This window comes from Psittacula echo, assembly GCF_963264785.1.
Source record: "Psittacula echo genome assembly, chromosome: 4".
NCBI classification, from domain to species: domain Eukaryota; kingdom Metazoa; phylum Chordata; class Aves; order Psittaciformes; family Psittacidae; genus Psittacula; species Psittacula echo.
Window position 1 is genome coordinate 76104363 of NC_137738.1, and position 27848 is coordinate 76132210.

At 39.2% G+C, this 27848-nt stretch overlaps 1 protein-coding gene across 5 annotated transcripts in view; it reads right to left on the minus strand.

The window, feature by feature from the left end:
• KCNQ5 (potassium voltage-gated channel subfamily Q member 5) overlaps window positions 1–27848 on the minus strand; it is a gene marked incomplete at both ends in the record, with an annotated part of 274300 nt that overhangs the window by 10319 nt on the left and 236133 nt on the right. Inside the window, 6 exons of one of the 5 annotated variants that reach the window (XM_080616892.1) lie at window positions 11887–12107; window positions 17427–17483; window positions 20474–20500; window positions 22039–22133; window positions 25386–25481; window positions 27130–27240. In XM_080616892.1, coding sequence (XP_080473018.1) covers window positions 11887–12107; window positions 17427–17483; window positions 20474–20500; window positions 22039–22133; window positions 25386–25481; window positions 27130–27240 — 607 coding nt within the window. The remainder of the gene's footprint in view (window positions 1–11886; window positions 12108–17426; window positions 17484–20473; window positions 20501–22038; window positions 22134–25385; window positions 25482–27129; window positions 27241–27848) is intronic. The other 4 variants (XM_080616896.1, XM_080616893.1, XM_080616894.1 and 1 more) reach the window with 4 other exon arrangements.

Here is a 27848-nt window from a genome sequence, read left to right on the forward strand (position 1 = left end):
AACTATATGATGTACTTGTGCGTGTCTATGCTTGTGTCATAAAAGGCCTGGGTAGTCCCCAGTGTAAATAGTGAAAGTTAGAAAGGAAGCAAGCCATGCTATTTTTCAAACAAATTAGGTGTTGAGTACCAGTATGTCTTTTCCTGATGTCTCATGGTTTTTCATCACATTCTCTGTCTTAGGGGAAACTGGTGAACTAACAGATGCAATGGCAGAATCAAAAGAGGCTGAAGTTATATTAAATTGCTATTTTTTTACCACTGTGGATCAACTTGCCATTCAAGACAGAAGAGAAGATCCATTTCATTTAATAAGGAGGCTGTGGAATGATCCAACACTTTATAACAGATGGAAAGAAACACAGTACCTTTTTACCAGAAATTAATAGAGAATGACATCCATCACAGATTAATCACCACCTTATCCCTCAGAGCTATGTAGATACTGCAGCCTTCGTTTGCAATAGGAACTTAAGCCAAGCTCCTGTATTTATTTGCCTGAAAAAATGGATCCTCTACCCTTCCTAACACCACCTCTGCAGAGCTGCCATTTGAGAATTAGCTAGAAATCTCAGAAGTGCCCAGCATGCCTCAACCCACAAAGAAAACAGGGACTGATGCATGACCAAGAAGGTTTACAAACTTAAAATGTGCTGGAATAGAAAGGGAGCAAGGAGCACAGGGTCAGTGGGTGCCCATACATCATGTAAGTCTCGAAAGCATGTGAAATACAGAAAAACTCTTGAGGGTAGCTGTTATTTCCTCCCAAACCATCTTTCTTCAACTGCGTAAAGTCCAAGTGCCCAGCTGAAGAATTTCACCCGAAGTCAGCATATTTCAACATGTAAAGTGCCTCTGCTTCATGAGAAAGAGAGTATAAAATGAGGAAGAGAGCGTAAGATGGAGAAAAAAGGATGGGATTTAGTAACTCTCAGTAATGGAGGCGATTTCTTCCAAGTCCTATGCCCCTGCCTACATTCATGCTGTTATTTGAAACACAGAGTTAGTCATCCAGAAATACAGCAAGTAAACCATTTCAGGGGCTTTATTATAAGCAGATTTGAAGTGCAATCAGATACAAATGATTGCAGGACATTTTTTGCAAGTTCATTTTTCAGAAGGACTGCATATTAAAGATAAAAAGTATTCCTTGTTAGTCAGAAGTGCCTGGAAATTTCGTGGTACATTTTAAATCTAATAGGAAGTCTATCTTGGTATAAACAGCATTGTACTAGGCTGCATTTTCAGGAACTGGTATTGCTGCATTGTTGTCTTCACATTAATTTATTTTGATGGCTCTGACCAGTTCATTACCCTCAAGAATATACTTTCTTCTTTGACTGTTGCTGAACTGGTACATTCATGAGGAACATCTCCTTTGAAGAGCAGATTTCATCTTTGGCAGATCAGCTTAATACAGAAGGAAAGATGGTGTATAGCCAAGTTAATTATATGCTTAAGTACACATGAAACAATCAAATGCAACCTTAAAAAATCAGTTTCACACTGTAAAAATGAATTTTTCATACAAGACTTTCAAATCTCCCCTTCCATGCTATTGCTGTAAGTTATGCCTACAGTGATGACAACAGTGCTTTTTTTTTTTTGTATTTTCATGAGCTTTGCTACTGACTTGGCTTGTCCTACTGATAAAATATATCTGTCTCTCCACCTATCCTGCCTAACATTTGTATGCCTGCCCAGAAAAGTGATTAGCTAAAATAAACTGTGTAATTAGTTTGATAAGTATATACACTAGCTAAAACCCCCTCTCTCTGAAGGTTCTCAGCATCTCAAGACACTAACTTTCCAGGTGTCATGCTTGATCATCCTCTCCAGTTACCTCTCCCATTGCTAAAATCTCCCAGCTCATTTCTAAGTTCCATACTAAAACCAGAGGTTTTTCTGCTACTGGTATTTCCAGAGGGTCTCTAAGGTTTGAATCTACTCAGATATGCCAGTATAAATTAGGAATAATTGTGCTAAAATTACAAGATCTACAACCATGTAAACCCAATGGAACAGGAGACTCCAACTTGAAAGTTTAAAACCCACATGTTTCTGAATGGTTCTTTCACTGATATGGTTCCTGGGTCCTTTCCAAGTATAGTGTCATTAATAGAAGCTTCCTTAACACAGTATATCTTTGCAGAACCATTTTCAGAACAGCGTAGTGCAGTTATAGCATTCCATGTTGCTCACATGTGGATACAAAACCCAGCGAAACCTTTAGACAGAGGCTGGAAAATTCTTATAAATTTAAGCCAGCTTTAAGAAGAGATATACCTCTAATAAATCACCTTTTTTTTTCATTGTAATATTCCCACTGACATGAATTTCCTTCATTATGGCAAGCTCTCAGTACCACATGTCAATAAAACTTGCAAAAAGCTATAAACCTTGTTTGATTCATATGGGAAACATTCATGTTTCTTTAGAGTACTGAGCAGACTTGGGAAAAAAGTTTGGGAAATGCATAGTAACAATTTGGAAAAAAAATTCCAGCTTAAAACACCAGTGAAATCAAAGTTCACATTCTGATGAATTTTTCCAGTGGAAGCTTATGTTGTGTACGACATAGTTACGAGGTGAGATGTACTTATATCGTTTCTGGCCCTCTTGAGTTCATCCTTGAGGTCAGGGCTGTGCTGGGGTCAGTTAGGCCACTTCGGAGCTCCAGCTGTTAAAATCCCTGCCAGATCCCATAAGAGGCTAAGTTACGGCCTCTGACAAGCCTCAGCCCAAGCTGCTGCCTGTTCCCAGAGAGAGCCTTCCACATCATTAACGGGGCAGCTAGACCCTCTGATGGCAGCTTATGCCCAGGCTTGCATATATCTTCTTCATACTTCCCCATACCCTTTGTCCATGACACTACGAGGAACCTTAGGTAGCAGCTGCTCTGCATGAACCTGGCTGCTCTGCCAAGCCTTCCTAGGATTAGCACTGGTCTTTCCTTCTCTCCAGGAGCCTCTACCAGCAGCTAAACAGGCTTTCGAGTCTGTTGCTGGGTCAGCTCATGAATCACATCTCAACTATGGCATGTCTCTTAATACAAATTTAGACATACCGTTGCAAGTCTCCATGAAAAGGGATGTCAGCCAGTCCCACAATCCAGACACAATTACCCTTTTCTAATACCAACATCTTTATGATTCAGGATGTGTTTTGATCCTAAATGTCAATCTGCAAAATGTTTATTTCACAACTGATGAGGCATCCGCCACTGTCTTACAATCTTTGACATTATTTACTTTGGGCTTCAGTCTTGTTATTGCCACTTTTTAATTTCTTTCTCTTTCTTCCTGAAGAAGTCTTTGATTAATCACACAGCAAATCAGCAATTACCAAGAAATAGATGAGAGGCATGCACAAGTCATTAAAATTGTCTTAATATTTCCTAGTTTGTCACAGCATTAATGCATTCTTCATGCAAACTCCAGTCATTTAGGATCACCACAAATAAATAGGCAAAAATATTACTCCTTTCTGAAACATTTTATGTCATCAACAAAAAATTTACAAGTTTTTAGCTGCATTTCATATTGCTCTGCACAAAAGTTATGCACAAGGCTTGATTTATTATTTCTGTAAATATCATGTGTCCTTTCTTTGAAGTGTTTTCTGTTGTTTAATAACATGTTTTGGCATTGGGAAAACTGTGACACTGCTCTGATCACCCTCATTGCTCCATGCTTTCAATGTCAGCAACATTCAAGTAATTATGTGTCTGTTTAAACAGAATCAAAAAGTTTTTGTACTTTTTAATTTGTTTTCTGGGAACTGCCATATGCTAGCTACAACTATCCAGCATCAGTAAGTGCATGTGCTGACACCACAAATAGTTCTATGAAAGTGCTCCTAACACAGTGATCAGTGGTCCCAACCTAGACCCTTTGATTTGACTCTTGGTAGCCTTTGGAAGCACTTTGATCTTAGTTTGATTGCATAGGAAGTAGTTAGGGCTTTTCATGTGGGTGATCTAAATTAATCTGCTGTGGCTGAGTACCCACCTTTCAGCCATGGCAAAACCGAAATAGGTGCCTGAAGATGACAGACTGCATATGACTCTCAATTATTCATGTTACAGCACAGTGTTGTGTCAACTTGGTAAAAAAAGCATTTGGAAAAAAAGTCTGATTTTCACTGTAATGCATCACTCAAGGTGAAAAATGGATGGTGGCCTAATTTTCACAGGGGCTGAGTTATATCAAGTCATAGTTTATAACCGTCATTCAAAATCCAGAGCTCAGCTTGGGAACTGAAGTCCAAGCAATTGATCATGCAGGTCCATAGCATGTTCTCCACCCCCTCTGGCGGCTTCATCCATGCACAGAGCTGCTCCTGGTGCCCAGGGCAGCAGCGCAGGACACCCCAGCACAGCACACTCGTCTCCAAAGTCATCTAGTGCATGAGTGGTCAGAAAGAAAATGAGTGGAGAATTCAGCGCATCTGACTTCAGGGCAAGTAAAAGTAGACATAAATTCCAACCTTTTGCAGGACAGGTTGTGCCTGTGGGAGGTGCTGCTAGGTAGGCCTGCTGTAGGAGGGGTACCCAGACAGCTGCTTTAAAGTTAGACTCCAAACTGCCTTACTCTGAAATGGCTACTGGGCTCAGGTGACCCCTCTTGTTCAACAGGCAATGCTGGCAGCTTAAGACTCTCATTATTCTGTTCTTTCAGCCCCTTCTGCAGGCAATGTAGAGCCTCTGTTATGCTGCTCTAGGTAATGCCTAGGATGCCTAAAACATAGGTGCATTTCACTCAACTTCACACTGCCACTGAAATACCTTCCTTCACCCTGAGCATTTGCTGTGAGGAGTTAGGGATTTAGTCTACATTCTCTAAACAAATGAGATACCACGTACATATCTTATAGCACTTCCACAAATGTCACAATGCACAGATTTTTTTCACAAAATCTCTGTTACTTTTTTCCCCTCAAAAAATACTCTAGGTACAAAAATCTTCATGGTTTATGTTCATACAATTCATGCAATTTCCCTTTATCAAAATAAAATATGTCTCAGCCTCATGCCTTTGTTTAAATTTGTTTCATGAAACTTCTCACCTCTTCACAAGCTCTCATTATTTTCCTATTTATTGAACCATGAATACAGATTCCCTTCACTACCCCTAGAAGTGTTTTTCTTTCAAATTTTCCTTTGCTTTAAAACATCAACAAGCTGACTCTCTTTCAGTAAAGAGTTCCATAAGCCTTTTTTCCTGTGACTGCTTGCTAAGCTCAATAGGAAAAAATCAGCTGTAAAAGGCAACACTAATTGGGATGGAACTCAATCACATACTTAATGATAAGAACGCCCAAAGCTCCCTCAAAAAGGGAAAGGCGACAGCTTATGTTTACATGCTTTCCAGGGCAAAGGCCAGAGAAAGTGGGCCCAAGAGAGTGTATTTGTTTCCTTATCCCTAAAAAACCCAGCAAAACCCAACAAACAAGTTGTTTTCTTCGATCATGAAAGAAGGAAGGAGGTGGAACAAGTAAACTTCCATGACATGCTCTTCTTGTTATATGCTTAGCATTTGTCTACAAAATGACACAAAAATCCGTGGTAGTACACAACAGTATTCAAGTGCCAAAATTAAGAAAGAGGAACTAGGGATTATAACATTTAAAAACATTATTTACAAGGAACGTTTATGAAATGGTTGCCATTTCCATGCTGTAAAGTAATTTCTCAGGAAAGGAATGAAACTGGTGCCTCCTGGAAGGAAGAGCACTTCTGCATGAGCTTGAAGGAGCTCCCTTTCTCTTCTGCCTGACCTGGGCCTCCACCCCGCAGGCAGTACCAGTGAGAAGCGCAGCAGAGCTCTCTCCATAGCCCTTTCTTTTCTCCCTTGACTCTCCCCTAAAAATGGCAAAACTTTCTGGGTGGGGAAGAGAAGAGGACATCAGAACTGAATTCGGGAGCTGCAGTACAGTATGAAGAAGAATATCACAAAGAATATCTCTAACAACATTTTACACGTGAAAGCATTTCTAAAAGAGCACAGATTTAGCCAAAATGGTAGATAGGATTGGTGGGAAGCTTCTTACATATTCTGAGTATAATTATCTAGTCTCTTTTCTTTTTAAGTACAATTTTTAAGGTCAGAAACCTAATTTATATCAGCTATCATATAATGCAGGCAAGTTCCAAATATATAAAATTCTAGCATTCCTTTCTAACAGCTCTCAATTATCTTCAGTTATTATTTAACTTCTCAAAAAATTTTCAGCACTGGCAATGTTTCATGGAACAGCTCCCACTGCTTAATTAAAAAGGAGTCCTTTTCCTTTTGAGTGATGATATGAAGGTCCAGGAGACTTTCTAAAAACAATTCATTATATGCACAATAATTGTGCAGTTAAAACAGCTGATCTTATAATTAATGGCACATTAGCCGACAAGTTTAAATGGCCATGTGGGAAGACTAAGAAAGAAAAACTCTAGGTTACTCTAAATGTATGATTTGAGTGACTTTTTAGATATGTATCTCTGTTATTTTATCTGAAATGCATGCAAATCATACTTCTGTGTTGTGTGGTCTGCTGCTGTCCCTCAAAGAGCTGAGCTTGCTAGTCATTCACCTGTGACCACTGAGTAAGCACTTGGTCCAGCTAGCAACGGTGCACAGCAAGTTCCTCAAGACCTATCATAAAGAGAGAGTCCAAATTATGAACTCATATGTCCAGGACCTGGGTTGGGATAAACTAAAATGATGCCTCAAAACCACTGGCCTGTATTTGGTTACAAAAAATGAACGAATTTCTTCAGAGCTTAGATCAGAATGTCAGATCTTCCTGATTAATTACAGTGACAAGGGTAATAAATGAGAGCTCTATCATCGAGTTAAACAATCACAAGAAAATAAATCTGCTGTATAACACAAATTGATATATAGCTAATAAAATGTTATTTAGTCCCATCATGTGGGGTTTATACAAATTGAGCAGCTCTGTTCTGACACTTTTCAGTTTCATTTGAATCAGCAAATTTAAGCTAACCAAGACGTTACAGCAAGAAAACTCAGGACCTTTGCTACATCAATGAAACTTACACAAGGTCAAGATGTTTGTGTTCCTGAAAGGAAAACCTGTCATTTTTGCAATGCATAAATTACATGGTAGTAACTGAGGACATGGGGGCTGAAATGCACTATTGCATTCTTTCCATGACTCTTATAATATACTCTACCCTGAGGATCTTGTGCAAGTACTCTGTAGGGAATGAAAGGCTAGAGGTCATGTGAGCGTGTCGTATTCAAGGATGGTGCAAGAAATCAAATATTTCCTTAGGGAGTTCTTTTTAATTAATCAAATGGAATATGCTGGTTGTATCTCCAGTGCTGAACATTTTTGATTCAAAAAGCCACACTATGTCTCTAGGTTACAGTAAAGGCACAATAACTCATGCAGAAGCTTAGAGCCATGGGATGGTAGAAAACAAGTATAATAGGGCATTTTTGCATCTCACTGAGACCTGCATCCACAACGTAAGTTCATGATTTCAGCTGTCATGGTGCAAGACTGGAGCATGATTTAAGCAGGAAAGGTTCTGTTTCTCAGAAAAGGCAAGCAATAAAACACCAGGGCAGGAACACCAGTGTCTGAAAATGAGAGGTTTTTGTGAGGTGAGACTCTGTGGGTGGATCTACACTAAATACAGTGAGGCATGCGCACAGTGCCTTAAAGCAATGGCATGAGATCACCTATACTATTTAATTGCTTGCACAGACTCTGGCATGGGTTTGACCCCTGCCAGTGGATACTCTCATAAGCTAAAGGCTGTTCCTCATGGGCAGTTTGGCTGCAGTTTCCCTGGTTTTGGTGCAAGGACACAAACTGTACTGCATGAGGAGGCTCTGGGGACAGAAGTGGCTCTTGGCTCACTTTGTGTACAGGTATGGGGGTGGCTGTGTGCCACTCTGAAGTTAGGCAGCATCTTCACCTGTGTGACGTGGCACCCCTTTGAGGCAGGCTCTTGCATGAGCCTATACAAATCTTGTATCCTCGTGTGCTTTCTTAAGATTCACTGTTTACTATTCTTGGTTGGTGCAGATTTCCCTTTGATCTGCTTGGTCCTGATAATTCCCCTTTAGACTGATAACAAGGATTGGAAATAAAGCATCCTGGCACCTTTGTAATTTGTGCAGTGTCCCCTCTTCAACAAGAGTTTTGGCAGTTGTGAGCCGTATGTCACCAGAGACTGGACATGTATTTAAAATCAAATTACATAAGCCTGGTTCTCAATTTCACTCCCCTGCACTGTCGGTAAATGCTCTAGAGAGCATCTGTAGCCATACCACCAAAGACCTCTCCAGCCATCAAAGCTCTCTCAGGTTTGGATTCCATTTACAGGTGCACATATGTAGCTGAAATAATTGTTGCTGTTGCCAGGCCCACTTTGGCAATAGCAATAAATGGTTTATAGGCAGTTTCAGAGGACTGTTGCTACCCATAAATAAAGCCATTTGTGGAACAGTTTTGGTCGTATTGTTCTAAGGCTACTGTGCCAAAATCCTTCTGGGAGATACCTGTGGCCAGCTTAAGTGTTTTGCTAGCAGCCAAGAAGCTCTCCTTCTAGGGTTTTAATATGCAGCAGGGTAGTATTAGTAAGCTTTTGTTACTGGGTAGCCTAAAAGGAAGGCTACTACATTTTCAATCACGTTAGCCTCTAAGCTGCCTCCATAAGCTTCTGTCTGGATTAGAAATCTCCCTTTACAGGCCAGTTTCTAATTGCTAATGTTTAGTTTTTCCAGCAGTCTTTTTCTGATGGTTTTGGCCCAGATTCCAACCATGTCCTTTATCAGAACTCAGTCAGCCCCACAAACTCACTGTGTTGACCGTGTGCCTTAGATCATCCTTGGGCGCTAACAATTTCTCTTCCTTTCTGAGCCCTCTACTTCTATGTTTGCTTCTTTGATTTATTTTTGCATATAGTCCAGTGCATCTCACAGAGGAGGAACTCACATCAGAGTTCCTTCTCTGCCTGTGGTAATGGAAGATCATTTACAACCCCAAATCCCATACAGTGAAATAAAAATCAAGCAAGTATCTGAGCATCTTCTCTTTTGGAAGGGGAAGTTCATAGTGAGAGTTCATTATTTTTTCATGAGATCACTGATATAAAGTCTTGACACTGGACTGGGTACCCAGGACTATATTGCCACTATCCAAAATGTCTATTGCAAGTGCAATCTTTTTTCCCTGCAAACATGCTATAGAGACATAAGAATCGCCAGGACTGGCTGTTCAAGGGTATGTTCTTTTTGTCGAGACTTTCATCCAGAAAGGGGGGCTTCTAGTTTGGCTTGAAGATCAGCCCACCAAAATAATTAATGTTTTGGCCAGAGAATTCTTCAAGGAGGAAATTGGAGGACCTGAAAACTGAGAGATATTAATAAAATGCTGCAAATACTGTATTTTCATCCAGTGAAAAGTGCAAGATGTTCTAAACTAAATACATCATCTCCAGATCCTTTTCATTGAGCTGTCAAATGCAGAAAGAATATCAAACTATGAAATTGGTAACAACACACACATACAAAAGAAATCAAGGTTGGTAGTGCCTAATTTTTCCAGCAGCGGATGGGTAAGGCAGCAGAGAGCTGCCTCTCAGCAGTGAGCACAGTGGACATCTCTCTGATGATACCACTCCTAGAAGTAGCTGGATCAGGTCCCAGAGTGGAAACTTGGCGTTTGCCTAAAAGCTGGAGACAATGGAAGCTGTTCCTTCTGCCACAGATGAGAAATTGGTCGTATCTGTTGGCCCCAGTTCATAAGGGTGGAAGAGTAGCTGGAAACTGCTGACCAGGAAACAGGCTGTGCTCGCCCTGAGGAGCGGGAAGATCTTTCAGGGTTTGCACACAGCAATGAACGCTCTGTTGTTGTTATTATCTTTGATCTACAGAAATACCCAAGGTGCTGTTTATGCCCTCTTTTCCGTGAAAGGGAGACAATAAAAGGGAACACGATCTTGTGCAGATCATTGCTATTAATGACAGTATGTGCAGGCCAAAACAGAGTACAAGCTGAGGAAATGTTTCTGTGAGAAATGGGCTGATGAAAAACTAAATGGATGCTTGAGTGAGGTGCGGGGCTGCAGGGCTGGAGCAGAAGTGAGCCACTGATACCCGGGGAGTGTGCTCAACAAATTACTCTCTTCTTGGGTCACTTCCAGGCACACTGCAGGTTACAGGGGTTTAACCTATGAAATCACTTCTGATGTGGTTTTGGGGAGATACTTGTTCTATGTAAGTGATTACATAGGAAGCCTAAGTTTAGACAGGGTGTTTTGACCCCACTCCAATACCTAGACCATTTCTCGTTTCCCACTGTAGAGCAAGTGGCCCTGTCCCAACTCCATGTCAGTTTGAGACCCAGGCCAGCATCACATAACCCCTGTGCTGCAGCTGCTGTGGGACATGAGCCAGGGCCTGTGCCACAGAATGGAGTGAGGAGTGGTGAGAAACCTGGACAGCAGCCTGGTGGCGGGTACACCCCAGTAGCTCACTGTAACCCAGCCAAAGTCAGGATTTGTGCATTTGACAGGTCTCCGCAGGGTAGGCCTAGCCTGGAACGCTGACCTTAGCGAACACTGTTGGTTTGTCTTGTTTGTCCTCCAGGAAATGTTTATTTACTCAGGCTTTTCCTGAAGAGATGTGTGGAGTAGGATGTCCTCAGCTGAAGGATGGGGCATTTCAGTTCAATGGGTATTCTGCAAAGTACATGTCTGTAATAATATGTGTTCTTTAAAAGGAAGCAGACACCAAAATCGCACTTCTGCCTAATTAGTTTTACCACAGTTGTTGGATGTATCATGGATGACTGCCATAGTAGAAAGTGTTTAAAGTTACATCTCTTTACTTGGATCGAATTATTTAAGTTGTACCTTTCCCAAACAGTCAGGGTCACTGCCTCCTGTTATAACTGATCGGTTTGTTTCCCTTATTTTCTACCTGGGGTCCTCACAAGAAAGAACAAATCACCTGTAAGCTGGGAAAAATGTGAATGGAGAAACCAAAGTCACTGGGGCAGCAGAGTACCTCCAGAGCTGTGTGAGTGCACCTTTCAGTGCAGCACCTGTCTCTTACAGGAGTCAGGCTCATCTGGAACGCTTGGCTCCTGCCTGTCAGGGGAAGTTTGCCTGAGCACTGGCTAGTTTAACGAGAGAGAGAACCTTAGCTAGAGAAGAGCAGAGAGGGGCAGCATGGGAGGCAGTGGGCAGGAAAGACTATGTTCTTGCCTGCTACACTCTCAGCAAACCATTTTCACAGAGATCCACTTCTTCACAGGTAGGAGTCCTTCCTACATTTAAAATACCCTTTAGAAAGTAATACGTAAAAGCAATAATGCTTGTTGTACTTGCTGAAGACACCTGCCTTACCGAACCGGATACATCCCTGTAAAACTTAAAGCACCCAGTTGTATATCTCTTGGTGGCTGACAATTGTAACCCCAGTGTAGGTAAAAGGGCACTTTTCAGCTCCTCAGCAAGCTTCCCTGCCTGAGGGGGCCAGTGCTGTAAAAGGAGTGCTCTCTGCTGGCACAGGCACAGCCAGTGCAATGCTGGCCCTGGTGCAGAGGCAGCAGGTTTGGACAGCGATGGGAGAGGTGCAGAGCTGCTGCACCCAAATCCATGGGATGCTTTTAGTCCATCTGCAATTTTCAGTAGTGACCCTCTTTTCCACCCATTGCTCCCTATGCACCACTGACACAAGAGTGAATAATCCCATTGGTATGCTGTTTGAAGAAGGCTATGTGTCTCTGACCCCAGATAGAAATTCCTTCTGCTTTACAGAAATGTGTCATGTTCACAGGGCGGGTGTGCTAGAGTGTCAGCAGGCTGGGAGCAGCGCGCAGTGGCAAATGGGGCATGAAAAACTCCTACCGTCAACCACGGGTTTGGGCTGCGAGCTCTTCAGCCGCAGTGAGGGCCTGAAGCGCGTTCGGTCGTTGAAGCTCCAGCTCTTCTGGACTTTGGTTGGGCTGCCCTCAGTGGCAATGTCAGCACTTGGTGACCGGCGATCTCCAACTGAAGACTGCCTGTTCTTTATACTCTGACCTCGTGGGCTGGCCATCCGGACCCGCTCCTTAAAACTTAGCTTTTGACTGTGAAGGAGAGAAACATGTTTTATTTCATGGTTCCTTCACTCCTTTCTTTTTTCTATTGCATGATAATCGAAAATAATTTCTAAAAATTCTTAATAGTACAAATCTGTTTCTTACACACTTTTGATTGAATATATTTCATTTGGGAATGAAACTGATTTGATCTAATTGTTTTTTGATAGAAGTATTTTTAATAGCAGTCTATCTTACAGTACAGAATAACCTTATAAATGAAGTTAAAATTAAAAAGTTTCACCCAATTTTTATAGATTAATCTCAAGATCTTTTATTTCTATTCCTTAAGTTTTAAATAGGTTTATTTCCATCTTAGTCAGCCCAGCTCAGTGCATTTCTGGCCATCTCTTCAAATAAACAAGAACAAAATGTATTCTATTACTGCATGCCATGTAGTATTGTTTAGGATTTTTTTTTTTAAGCAGGCAAAAATACTGTTAGTATATTCATGCTTTTTCAAGATGTGGTACTTCCAACATTTCATGTGCGTTGTTAGTCATCTCCCATATCCAGAATTCCTTGTTGCAGCACTTGGACAAGACAAAACCAAATTAACTAAACAGCCAAGAAACAGTGTGATGACTGATTAATGGAAGTGTAATGGTACAATATGCACTCACTAAACTCATTGCAGGGAATTAAGGTGTGAGCTGACTGCCTGCAGGTGATATTGGACAGGCACTTTAAGACAGGTACAGGAGCCCAGACAAGCTCATGACTGTGACTGCTGGCTTGGCTCAGTGGTGGCCCTGTGGTCTTACAGCTGGCCAATTCTAAGCTGGTTTTTTTCCCTCCTGTGGATATGTAGATTATCTACTTCCTAGTGCTTAGATTACCTTTGTTCATGTTCAAACAGATCTAATGAACATCCTCTGATCGCCATGACTATCTGTTTATTCTTTTTCATCATTTAAGGTTTTTGCCTTTGTTTGTCTCTTCCTGTAGCAGAAGGCTCAAAGGGGAAACAGAAAGGAAGTCTGATAGCAAGGTTTGGAAACATTGTTTTAGCTACAAGGTTAAGTTCAATCACCTATACAAGGGAATGGTCGTCTTCATTAGTAGTCTTGTTCTTGCAACAGGAGAGATGATGGGAGCAATACAATAGCTGCTCATGGTATGATGTTCATAGAATCATAGAATGGTTTGGATTGGAAGGGACCTTAAAGATCATTCAGTACTAATGCCCCTGCCATGCAGGTGAGGCACACCTTCCTCTAGAGCAGGTTGCAGTACTACCGCTCTGGCACAGGCTTTGGGGTGCTTTTAAAACAAATATGGCAAAGATTACCTCCAAATAATAATTGTATTTGAAAGTAAGACACTTTCTAGCACTCCTAAAGCCTTTGCATTTAACTTCAGCACGTCCATAAGATGTTTTCAACAGAAATAAAACTCTGCAGCTAATCAACTAATGCTAACGTGGACTGTGTGGTTCTTAGCTATCTAGCCTACTATGAACACTCTGAAAATACAGTGTTAATACATAATTATATGAAATAAAAAGTAGTTATAAATTTCTGTGGTTGTGAAATGTTGAGATAACCAGGTATATTTGTCCATGCATAGCACAGCGTAGCACAGCATTTCATTCTGAGTACACACATCACTGAGAGCAGAAAGGATGCAGTTTGTAGCAGGCAAAGCACATGCTGGGAAGCTTATAATGAGATAATTTTCAAGAATGCCAAGAAGTGAGCACATCAATAGAAAGATTATTAGATAAATGTATTGCTATATGGCATGTTGAATCACTTGAAAGAATACTTTTACTGTAATTTCTGAATGCAATCCCCTTATTTCCTTGCCCAAAGTAAGCAATTGTTGAAATAAACACATCATGGTACTGAAAATGTCATCTGTTTCCATTGCAAATTGTTATCCAGACCTGCAGTACTGTGTGCTGTTGCATATGCAATACAAAAGACCCACAAAACCTACTATTTGAAAGAAAAGTGACTTCTAAAAATCAATTTTCAATACAAACTAGATTTCAAGAGTGAATAACATTTCAGCTCAGGAATCTTTTGCATTGTACAGCTTCATGAAAATATAAGCTGTAAAATACTTATTAACCACATTATTGCATTGTCATACTATACAGCATCAGCAACAGAATCAAAATGGACTTTTTATTATAGATATTATTCCTAGGCATGTGTCCTTTGTGCTTTTTTTTTTTTTCTTTAAGTCCTCTTACAGCTCCAACTGTATTTGATGTTGAAGCATGAAATCAGATTTTTCTTTTTCTTTTACGTATCTTAGAGTAAAAAAGTTTCTGGACAGCTCTCTTCCTGATGCACTAATTAAAATGAAAGGAAAATTGGTAAAATAGCCATAAAACTGATCAGTATAGACCATATTTTTTATAATCCCATTAACCCCAAAATTAAAGTGAAAATAAAAAAAAAAAACCCCGAAGAAAAAAGCATACATGTTGTTCCGTCAATTACTTTGTACTAATGAAAGTAATGGCTGCTATTAAATGATTTGTACACATGGTTATTTCAGTTATAAAAGCTGAATGGTACACAATGGCTACTTAACCTGAATATCTTTAGTTCTCCAAATCAAAGCAATGAGGCAATGGTGAAAGGAACAGTAGACACTTCATCTGTACTACAGACATTTTTCAAAAGTGCAACACTGAGAATGAAATTATTAATTTAAAATGCAGACCTCATACTTGAAAATAAAAAAAAACTGCTTTGTAGCAATGGCAATGTAATGGCATGCCAAGGGTCCATGCGGAGGATGCTGCACTGTGAAGAGAAACACAGCCCCTGAGGGAAGCATGGTTTGGGAACTCTATTTTGCATCTTGAGAGTTTCTCCAGACACTGGTCATACCAGTTCTTTGCTTCATGGATCCCTGTTCCTATTTTGAGACTGGTGGGAAATGTTCCTGAAGTCACTGAGTCCTGCTCAGTGCAGGCATGAATTGTATGACTTGCAGCAATGGAGAATTTATGCCTGGGAGAGGAAAGCTGTTGACCAACATTTTCACGGGGCTCTTCTATATGTGATAAATAACAGAGCATGAAGGAATAACTAGTGTTAGAGATACACCATAATGGAGATAATTTTGTGCCCTTTCAAGCATCTTTGGGCATTCTATGCTTGAATCAGTAGCCACTGAAGCCTTTAGGACCTTTTACTGTGATTTAATGCCAGTTAGATTAGCACTGTGCTAAAAATCCTTCATCTCTTGCAGGATGTAGCCCATTTTATTTTCCTCTCTCCCCTTTTCTCCTCTCTTTTTATATAATATCCAAGGGAAATCCCTTGAATTAATGTAACCCAATAATGGCCATTGGAAATGTAAGTACTCCCAAGCTTTAAGTTGAATTTTGGTCCAAAAGGCAAAAAACATGAGAAAGAATCAGGAAAATGAAATTACACAAGTTCCTGAATCAGGCCTAAATGACAAAGACCTGAAAGAACCACAGCTGCCTCCAGTCATCTCTGCATTTCTTTAGACGTGTCTGTCCATCATTTCTTGTACTGAGGTTTGATGGGAAAAAAGCGAGTGACTTTTCTCTATTTGTTTGCCTTCTGGAAATGGAAGGTCAGTTGTCGGATCTTACCACTCATTCCTCCTGTCAATACAAGCATGAGCCGTTCACTTCACTGGGACAGCAAACGGCTTTCTAGTTCTTACTTCTTTTTTAAACTCTTGTCTTTTCCACCTGCGATTTATGGAGGAATAGGTGTTTACGGACACTAGAGGTCACTGTAGCTTCACTGCAGAGGGAACGAACCCTTCTCAGCTGGACCAAATGACTAGAACTGCTAAGATTTTGTTGCAATTGGTAAATGCCTACGAAGCTTTGCTTTTCTCTCCTGTACTCACAGCTCTGTCTGTCTTCCATGGACCATCTTACTATCATTTTTGGTTATCTGAGCATCTCTTTTCCTCCCGTCCCCTGTTTCCCTTTCTACCTTCCTGCATTTCTGGTCAAGTTTATCTTCTGCTCAGCTTCAGCCTCAGACCTGCAGCACTACTGCTTGCTGCTACCCACAATTTATAATTTGTTTCCCAGCTTTTTGTAGTGAGCTGGTTGGTGGAAATGGGAATAGGAAGAAATTGGAATGAATCAAAAGTAACTGGAGGGTCTGAGGGTGAGAGGCAATGCTTTGGATTTCGAGTCGAGGCAGAAGTCAAAAATATCACCCATGGCAAGCAGCAAGCAAACGTACATGCCCATTTTTGGCAGTTAACTTCCAATAAATACAGATGTTGATTCTTACCAAGCTTACAGATGCCTTCACTGAAATTAAGATAATTTGAATAAATGCAAGGGACAGTACAGTGAGACCTGAAGTTCAAACGTTCAAGACTTCTCCACCAGGCTCATGATAGGCCCACGAACCCAAGAAATCTAGTCTTATACCTCATACCTTAAATGAATAATAACAAGAATTTCAAGGACATAATGTCACTTTCAAGGCCATAAAGTTGAATCGTCAAACAAACAAACAAACAAATAAACAAAAAAGTAGTTCTGGGGGCTTGTGTACTTTTTCCTTTTTCAAAACAGTTTCCAGATGAAGAGAAACCATTTTTTAAATCTCCATTTTCTATCATCAGATTGTACTTCTATTGTCTTTTAAGTTATTTTTAAAAAGTAAGAAAAAAATTGCAATAAGCATGAGTTATAAATCAAGGATTTCTTCTCATAAGATCCATCCATCTAAGAATTACCATTTTTGGTAAGAGACACAATTTCCACAGAATTCAGCTGAAGCAGATGGTTGATTTCACATGCATTCCTCTACCTTCCAGCACAGGATGCAGGGACAGCTTCCACGGGCTGCGTCCAAGGGGATTCTTCTCAACAACAGTTGCACATTTTGACTTGGTATTGCCTAGCTTGTTATAGCTTAAAATTCTCCACTAATTATTAGATGAAGACCTCCACTGCCATGGTTATAAAAATCCTCTTGGACTTGGGGAAATGTCTTTACCCAAATATTCCACCCCAGTTTTAGATCTCTGCAGAGTAATGCATTCCAAATGTTCAAGTCTCAGGCAGAGAAGGGGAACCAGGCTTCAGCAAATGTCAGCGTGCTGTGCACTGCAACTGTCCAACCAGATGAGTTTCAAAGAGCTGGTATTACTGCCATTGTATTAATGTCATTGCAGGCAACAAGCAACAAGGGAATTACAAGCACTTAAATAAAGAAAGACACCTCCTTTGGAGAAGTAAGAAATTTCAGAGCACTAAGGAGGGGAAGTAAATGAATCATGCACCTGATGTTAGCTGGCATTCTCAAACATCATGTGAATAGGCAGGATGCTGAATACCTATGTTTCCGAGGGGTGTACATCCTGAAGAGCTTCTCTTTATTACTACAAAGCTTACTAGGAGTGAGGGGAGATAGAGGACCATATTACTAAGCATTCCACTGCTAGGTAAGGGGTTAGGCTTTCCACCTCAAGTTAGATTCTGCATCACTGGCATTTTCTTTTTCATATGGTGCATGCAGACAGTTTACATTAAATATACTTTTAGAAACAGATACAGTATAGGAAGGAGGTGAAGAGAATTCCAGAGTACGATTGACTTCTTTCTCTCAAAGCAGGGATGAGTTTTTCCCTGAAGCTCCTATACTGGTGAAACTTCTTACTGAACCAGAGAGCTGTCTCAATAGGGAATTCATATTCAGGTTTGCTAGTTAACACTAGATGGGTGATGTTCATCCTTCGCAGACACCCAATGCATGTCCTACACACAGCTTAAGACTGTTTATGCTCTCAGGATGTTGTAAGATTCATCAGTCTTGCTCAAGTTTCCTGCACAGGAAGAATTTCAGCCACATTGTATATTTAAACAGAAATAACATCATTTGCATGCAGTATGTGCATTTGTAGATACGGAGAATTTAACATACAGGTTTTTTAAAATAACTTTCAGATTTCTAGAACTGATTTATAGAAGTATCTTACTTACAGTGTGGATACACCAGAGAAGTTATCTACCATTATGTTTGATAAATGATTAATTAGGATATGTGCATATAATATTTTGAGTAATACAGCACACATTTTTCTTAAAATTGATATGAAGCTACAGCCTCCTAAGCACAGCTCTCTCAACTCAAATGCACAGCAACATTTAGTTATCTAATGAAAGACTGTAGGTCTGTATGTGGCAAAATGCAAGAATTAATTTCTGTAAGTGTAAAAGTCATGTTGGTAGAAAATAAGTAACTTTTACCTAAAGTAAATACATTTTTTTCACTACTGTTGTTAGAATGGAGTACAGATCAAAGAGCATATTCAGAAATCAAATCAATGCACTACTTGTGCAAACACATCTTCATTTAAAGAGTGAAACAAGAAGAAGCTTACTCAGTTCACATAGCATTCCATGCAAGTCAATCAGCATTGCCGTAAGAAAAAAGTTAAAATAGTCGAGGACAGTCATCTCAAAGTACGTTGCAGCAAGTTCACGTTTACATTTTTACCACAAAAGACCACATACACCACATGTATATTCAATGATACAAACATATAGCAATATATCAGACAATAAACAGCCACTGTTTTAAAAGGCACTGAGTGGTCTGTAGGGTTTTTATTGTAGACCAGGATCTCAGGAGTTACGTAGTTCAATTTTATACCTACACTAATTTGCAACAGTGCACAGGTTGGTTAAGAGTTTCTGAAAGACACACATCTTCCATTCAGTGAAAATACAGTGAAAAAAAATCCGACTAAATCATTGACTACTTTCAAAGCCAAAACAGTTACCAGTAATATGGAGCATGTAATATAGTTCTGACAGCTGGTTTGGTTTGGATTTGGGGTTTTCTTGCATATAGCATCTACTTATTATGAGCAAATTTATCTAAGTGCTTGCAGGTACAACTGGGAATAACCTTTCCCTTCTGCACAAACCACTGTTTTGGAAGTGTTCTCATTTACTGCCAACTTCAGTCTCACCTTTAAAAAAGCTGAAGTCAATTTTAGATGTTGCTGTTTAAAGAGTAGGAAATACTTTTGGCGAGTGCAAATAGTTTAGATTAGGCTGTAATAATTTAAGATCTTGCTAGCAAGCCTATGGAAGTAATGTATATGAAAAGTCACAGAACTCACAGGGTAGGCGAAGTGCTCATGAGGGACATCTCAGAGCAACTCCAGTGCCCTTGAGTTACTGTGACATTAACAATAGTTATGTGCACATCAGGGAAAAGGATGGAGTCAGGTGCTAGAGGAGCAATCTGGAAAGTGGAACAGATCATGGGTAATTGATGTGAAGACTTTCCACCCTTGAGTGAATAACCCAGAAGAGTTTGTGAACTACAGTACAACTCAGGGGCAGATGTATTTCAGGGGTTGCTGTGTCACTGCCATTTTTTTTCTTGGCTTTTCATTGTTTTCCGCCTGGAGGTAAACTCACTATTCTCTGATCTTGCTGATATTGCAGTGCTGGCTGTTGAATGCCTGCTGACTCCAATTGCTAATGAGTTTCAGAGGTAGTGTAATATCTCCTGTAGCCACTGAGTCCTTTCCTGTTCCTAAGCATTTGGGCTACAAGTACAGCAAAGAGAAGCATTTCCTTTTACTGCCTTAGGACGTGCATCACCAAGGCTTACCAGTGAGGATAGCCCTGCTGCAGCCCTTCTCTGTGTGCTATAAGCAGGCTGGTGGAAACGCCACCTACCCTTCCTGGCCAGGGGTGCTAATGCTTGTTTAAGGAGACATACCAGTCTGTCTCCTCCCCTCAGTCAGGGCCATGTGAGAATGCAAACCCTGCATCTGGGAGGAGGTGAGCTCCTGCAGTGGTGCTGTTCCCCTACCCACTGTGTCCCAAAACACTCTTTAAGAGAAAATGGCAGGATGCTTCTGCAGGGCAGAACAGATCCTTGCAAAAGTGATATCAAACCAGCTCCACTGGGAGGTCCTGCTCCTGCGACAGAGAGCTGGTGGGCTTGTTCACAAGGCCAAATTCAGCCATATGCCTCTAAATTCCACTAGAAGCTACCGATTCTTGAAAATCACAAGCTTTGATTTTACGCCAAAGCCGAGGCCATGTCCTTGCCCAGGAGCTGGGTCTAGGGAGGCTACTCCATTCACTACACTGCCACTGTTTGAACTGAGCTCCCCCTTAAAGTTAAAACGTGTATAGAAACATAAAAATTTGCCTATTTTTTCCATACAAAAACTGTGACAAAGAAGCAAATTTCAGCAGCATTAGTCTATTGGTACGAGTTTAAAAAATACAGTTTTGTGATTCTTATCTGTTAACAGTTACAGTTCATTGAACCTACTGTACAGAACCTGAGACATCAAAAAGCCGTTAAGAAGCAGCGATTGCACAGGTAAAAGAAATAAAAGAAGCTACAAACCTGCTAGAAGCTTCCCCTTGTTCTTTTCTTCAGGTCAGGGTGTGGGAGGGAAAAACATACTTGTTATGCAGATAGTAATCACATTACTTAGTTAAAGATGATGTTAGATATACGGTAAACATAAATGGATATGTTAGTGTACAACACACACATTACATTGCAACCACAAAAACATTCAGGCAAGACTCATAACTACAATGCTTCTGAAAAAGAAACTTTTCAGTTGTTTTAAAACATGCATATAACATGCTTAGTACATACCACTGCAGACTGAGTTGGCAAAGCACTTAGGCAAAATGCATTGCTGACACACATTTAACAGAAAGCTGTAGGCTCTTATTAGAGAAAGTTATCTCTGGTAAATAAAAAGGTTTAATTTTAGGATAGCACAGCAATACACTTATTTAGAATAACAAGCAGATGCACTTTTGAGGGAGTCATTTTAGAGTATTTAGGCGGGACACAGGTTCATTATTTATGTGATTTTACATCCATCAATTTATACCAATATTGCCTTCAACTTGTTTGTATATTTGTCAAAAATCAATATTCCATGTAATTTTTAATCTAAAAGCTCCTTTTAGTTTGGAGCATTTTGGGATTACAGCTATGGTAATGGATTACTTACGGCTCTGTTCTTGTCAACTCTTTGAAATTCAAAGATCAGCTTTGGGTACCCAGCCAAACCTCTTTTTGGCTGAGTTTTTTGGCACACGATTACCTTTTTACTGTCATGTGGATGTTCATCACCCAGCTTTGAGAGAAACCACTAATTCTCTTGCACTGTCTGCAATAACAACAGTTAGGATGCTTATCAGAGCTTTCCCATAAGGCTCTTAACGCTGTCCTTTTTGATCTTTATCAAGTATCTTTTACTTCCTGATTTGTGCCCCCTACTGAATCAGCCAACTTACTACCTTCTGGTAAATCTTTTACTGAATTATTGAAGAGTCTTGAGCTACCAATGCTCTGTGAATTCTCACCCAAACTAGGACATCAAATATTTCCTGTCTGCCAAACTGCGACATCAGGTCTTTTTAGTCATCTTCCACTGCCTGTGTGGGTAACTGAGAATATAATTCACCCTAAGGAAATACTGAATATATCAGAAGTTATGATGAAGAGGATCAAATTCCCCAGTGCATTCACCTGCTGAATACCACAAAGCTCTCTTCCCTTGGCAAGGTAGGTTTGCATCTATAGCCTTACACAGAGGCACAGGCAGAAAAATAGCATTAGATCAAGGAACTAGCTCTGCATTAAACTTAATATTTTCCTCCTTAGAGATAATTTGGAACTGGGTGAAACCTTAACCTTGATATATGAGTGGGTTTGGGGGAAAATGTTTATAATGCCTGTGCTCAGTAACATTTCCTCAACAAATGGCAATGATTTGTATTTGTCCCACTGTGCTAGGCTCCTAGACAATATTGATCTGATTTGTTAGTTGAGATTTCTAATGAGAAGGCTTAAGAAGACAAAACAAGATGAAACAGACAAATAGTAATTATCTATAAGCTTGAACAGACATTGAGGACAGCACCAGCTGCCATATTTGTACCTACTTTGTAGGGCTGCAGGTATGCAAGGCCTTCAAATGAGGCTTCCAGGTAGCAATGGAAACCGATTTCTCATCAGCCGCATAACTACGCCATACACACTACGTGCAGGATATATGATAAAAAAGAAAAAACAAGGCAAGAGGGAGCAGGGAATGAAACAAAAAATTGAAAAGCAGATTAGTAACCAATACAAGTCATGGCTTTCTTTTATCATTCATAGCACTGATACATGCCTGAGGGGAGGAAGAATACTTTCATAATATCGCCAGGTGGCTGTCAGGTTTGTTCGGCTGGTGTCGGTAGAATAAAACCGCCAAGAAGCCTGGTGTAGGGAAACAATAGAAAAGCACAAAGGAACCAAGAACATGAAGTGACAATGCCACTGCACTGGTTATGGACAGAGGGCATTTTTCTCAGATTGGGGTGTGCTCTATTAGGTGGACTAGGGAAATACCAGTAAAAACCTACCAAAACTTTTGTGAATCACAGTACATATTACATGGTGAAAGAAGAGTTCCTGGTTTTGTGAAAGCACCAGGAGATATTCAGCACAAAGAGGTGCTCAAAAAAGCATTGCAGTGATTTATCTGTGACAAGTCCACAGGGGCACCCACACAAACTTGCAGTCTGAGGTAAAGAAAGTGCCATAATACATTTAGTAAATTCCAATGAATATCAGACAAAAAGCATTTAGAAGAAAAGAGAAGTATTCTCTGTGGTTTGAAATAGTGCTAAATGTTTAAGAACACACAATAAATCATGTCAAATGAGAGCGACCAAAGCACAGCATTGAAAATGCATTCACGGTTTAGATTTATAACTGCATGTAGATGGCAAGACAGATCCTTGGTCCTGGAAAGTGGAACAAGTTCCCTGATGTTAGCATAACTATATTAATTTGTACTAACTGAGTATCTGCGCTTCCTGTATATTGTCATCTATTAAATATCATTCCTGTGTTTTTCTACTGCACATCTCCCAGAAATACATCTAGTCTTCATCTACAGGTGGAGAACCTGTCACTTTGTAAATTGATCAACATTCTCACTGTCAAAGATCTCCTCATTATTTTAAATTTGAAATTCTTTGGGTTTGGCTTATAGCCAGAGATAGTTCTTATGTTTCTGTCCTATAGGTTCCAGTACTTCCTCTCTGGACTTTTATGTTCAAATAATATTCACAATGAATATTTCTTACAAGCTAAAGAAATTGAGAAACGTATGTCAATATCAAACATTTCATCTTTCTATAGTGATACCTTAGCTATTTTAAAGTCAGGTAAAGGCTTTAGCAGCCTGTATATCTATGGCAACAGAGGCGTTAGCACAGATTAATTCTACAGAGTAACTGATTAGAAAATAGATGTTACCCTGATAAGCTATAGCACACTCATTTCCATGGTTGTTCACTATCAGTATCTACAACAGACAATTAAAGTCTGGGCACAGTTACAGTAGATGGTGATCACACAGATCCTGCATTTATGAACATGAAATTTTCTCCAGACCTGGACTATTTTTTTTTCCCCCAGTGTTTTCTTTAGTTCCTCCAATTTTCCAGTCTCATTTAAAACTTTAGATGCTGAGTTATATGTAGCATGTATGTACATGTACATATGTAGCATGTTAGTGCCAGCATCACCATACACAGTGGTAATATCAGCTGCCTTCCTTGTTACCTTTCTGGTTTTGTATCTAAGGACTGGAATAAACCAGCTGGAGTAACATACTGGTAACTTATATGAAGCTCTTGACCCTTCTTTCTCACTCTTTCCACTCTGTGTTTCCCATTCTTCATCAAATCCTTTTCAGAGACACTAATGCTAAGACAGACATCTCTTGTAATACACCGATTTCATTGTTTCTAGATCAAGGTTTGTATTTTGGTGTATTAAGGCTTTTGGTAAGAATCATTCCACCCTGTATAGTCACCCAGATCATCCTTGGGTTCATTCTTGTGTGCCTGCCCTCACCTCTCCTATTCTGCCAGGTCTTGTGCCATTGGAAATATCTCCATCAGCAATTTTATATTAATTTCCAGGTTATTTAAAATGCTGAACATGAAAATGAACACCTAACTGCTGAACAGTCTTCATCATGTGAACCCACCACAAATGTCTTCTTTTTGCAATGATTTTGCACATTGAGATTCACTTTCTGAAATCAGTCAGCTAGCTGATCTTAATCTATTTAGCATGCTGTCTAACTAACAGTTTGGTTGAACTGTCATACAATAATAAAAGGAGCTACATCAAAAATCTAAATCTATTCTGTTTCCTCTGGCAACCAAACTTGGAAGAAGTAGATTAGAATATATGTTAGAAAATATCCCAGACATTAATTCTACAGTACAATAGATACAAAAGAAGTGGCTTTATGTTTATTATTCTAATAAATATTAAATCTCAAATATTTAGTATTTAATAATAGTTGTACAGTAATAAAAGAAAACATTTATTAACTTAAAAAATGCACTTCAAAGATGGCCTGGTATCTACCCTGAACTTATAATGGAATTATAGCATATTCATAGAATCATGCTCAGCTTCTTTATTTGGATTTATTATTTCAGATTTTAAACAAAACCCAAACAGCATAAATGGCACACATAAACCACTTGGATCCAAAGAAAATAAACTAGGCCACTGTAAGATTATTTCCCCTCTTTTTTTCTCAGTGCACCAAGTAAAGTGAAGGTTGGTGCAAAATCACTCTTTAGAGGATGTTCTCAATTTTAACAAGGACTGTAAGTTAAGGAAAAACCCCAATCAAAGCAGCTGTTTATCAAATATGCCACTTTTGCTTAAAAAAAACCAAAATCTTTCTCAGTTTTTGATTTGTCAGTATTGGAGCTGAAACCACCTCAGACAATTTCAGACATTTTGGAACTGCTAGCACCTACATGTCCAGCTTTAGAATTGATTAAAAGTGAAAGCAATTCTCTGGGCAGGACACCTTTTATTTTCACCAAGTATATCACTCATTGGAGCACTCTAAACCCTGCAGTAGATGAAAAGTAGCTTAATACAGGCAAGAGTGCTGTGCTGTCAGTTGGGTTATTTAGGGATCAATTCTATTTTGCCAAGGAATTCACTAACTGCAGACATGCAGTTGACATGCTTGACTTGGTTTCTTCAGCATGGATAGAAGAACTCAAAAACCATTCATATAAATGCTATATAAATAATTCTGTTGTTAACACACGGAAATCACTGAACAAACTTATTTAATGAAACTAACTGATCTGTTAAACATTATTTCCACAAAACTTTCCAAACTGAAATAATAAAATCTGCTTCAATGTGTACTTTAAATGACCTGCTATTATATTTTTACTGATTTCTTATTTACCTGAATTAGACTGGCAGCTGGGTTCCTTCTTTTCTCAAAGTGTTTCTGACGATGCTGTTCCTGCACTTTTAAAGCAAATCCTGAGCCAAGGATACCCTGCAATACAATATGCCATTTATCATTATTTAGGTAGTTTTTCAAATAAATATACATAATCAACTATAAAAATTTTGTGAAGATTATGCCATGTAATTGCTTCAGATAACGTTTACGACAGTATAAGGTTTATATACATATATACATAGATAAAATCTAGCAAGAACATTCAGAGGAACTCAAGTCAGGAAGATGAAATGACCAGCTGCCAGATATGCCATATACATGGACCTCAAAGTCCATATCTGCAGTGCTTAATAACTTTTGATTATATAAAAGTTAGAAAAGGCGTTGCTTAACAGATTAAGACCATTTCTTCTCACTTTCCCATCCAGATAATTGTATTACTCATTCTATAAGCTATGAAAAAAATATGATTAGGAAACCTCTCCCCTTTTACCTTTGAATAAGTAAGATAAATTTGACTACTACTAAACAGACCCGGAGATTGAAAATGTTTCCCTCCTTGGCTTGCAAGGAGTATAATATTTCTGCTGGACATGTCTGCATTATAAGGAAGAACATTTCCATTTGGTCCTTAGTCAGGATAAAATAATATTGAAAATGCACAAGATTCAATATATCTCTTGTTTTACAGACAGATTCAACACAAAAGTGTTTATGAGAAAAATTAGTATCTGTACATAGATATGACATGAGGAACAAAAGTTCTGGCATCTCTAATATGTAAGGTTATTAATAGTTTACATGTTCATTGTATTTCTGCTAAGACTGTCTTGGTGGTAATTAGGTGACAAAAGGAATTAATTACAGTAGCTGCATTAAATGTTACAGATTCACAAACAGGCAATTTACTATAATTATAATGCATTATAATATGCCAAAGATACTGAAATACTCTTTATACTTAGAGTAAGAAAAAATGCAGTACACTAGATGATTCAATGCTGTTGGCAAATGCAGACTCTTAATCTTAGCTTGTATATATGGTTGAAAACAAATGTATTATTATAACATGCATGTTTTATAGTGATCTATAGATAATGAACCTGAGTATTAAAATATTGACTGTCTGTATATGTTGCAATAGATGCAATACAACAAAATACAAATGTCACTTCCGATTTTATGCTTATTCAATAGTAATTTAAGAACGGAAACTGTCACAAAAATGAAAAGTTATTTCTGAAGCTGCACTATATTTTATTGATTAGATGATTCCTATTTCCATTAAAGTCTCTTGAAAGTTGGTAAAAGCAACGTAAACAAACTGTCATGTTTATTTACAATAATTCACAGAAAATGATAGCTGCATTTTTATGTTCAATGACATAAACTTTTGGTTGATCTAGTGCCTTCTACTACTCTCTGTCAGTAGCCTGAACATGGTCCTGCAAGAAAACCTATTAGAAATATCTCACTTCTTTTTTCAGTTGATTTTTTTTCCAGAATCTGAAAGAAAAACAGTAATATATAAGCCACAATTCATAATTAAAGACAGGATTTTCAATCTTACACAATAGTATACGACCTAATTTAGTATTATTTCTCAGTTTTGTCCATGCCAAAGAAACTTCCTAAACCTCAAGAAGTTGTTCTTCATACAGAGAGCTTCCTTCAGCCTTTTGTATCATAATGACTCTAGAAGTTTCTATTACCTTTTAACAAATTTTACAGGCATACTCACAGCAGGCAGTGCAAAGAAAGAAATGCCAAGTAGAGCAAATCCTGCAGAAAGCAACCTTCCAAGCCAAGTAAGAGGAGTTTTGTCTCCATAGCCAATGGTTGTCAATGTGATCTAAAAAGAAATTAATGAATGTAGTGGTTTACCGGAAGTCACTGAGAAGTTAGTTGCAGATTATGTACATTGCATGAAACAGCATTTCCACTAAATAGTCCAGGAGACACGAAATACATAGTTGTTTATAAAAGAAAACCAAACATAAACAAATTATTACAATTTTCTAGGAAAAATACTGTTTATGACTGAATAAAATGGAGATAAATAATAAATGTGAGAAAAATACCTAAATAATCAGAATCACAGAATGGTTTGGGTTAGAAGGCACCTTACAGATCATCCGGTTCCAACCCCCTGCCATGGGCAGGGACACTCTCCACTAGACCAGGCTGCTTAAAGCTCCATCCAACCTGGCCTTGAACCCTTGCAGGGATGGGGCAGCCACAGCTTCTCTGGACAACCTGTGCCAGTGCCTCATAAATATCTTCTTTGTATCTAATCTAAATCTACCCTATTTCAGTTTAAAGCCATTCCCCCTTGTCCTATCACTACAGGCCCTTGTAAAAAGTGCCTCCCCAGATGTCTTGTAGGTTCGCTTTAGGCACTGGAAGCTGCTCTAAGGTCTCCCTGGAGCCTTTTCTCCTCCAGTCTGAACAACTCCAACT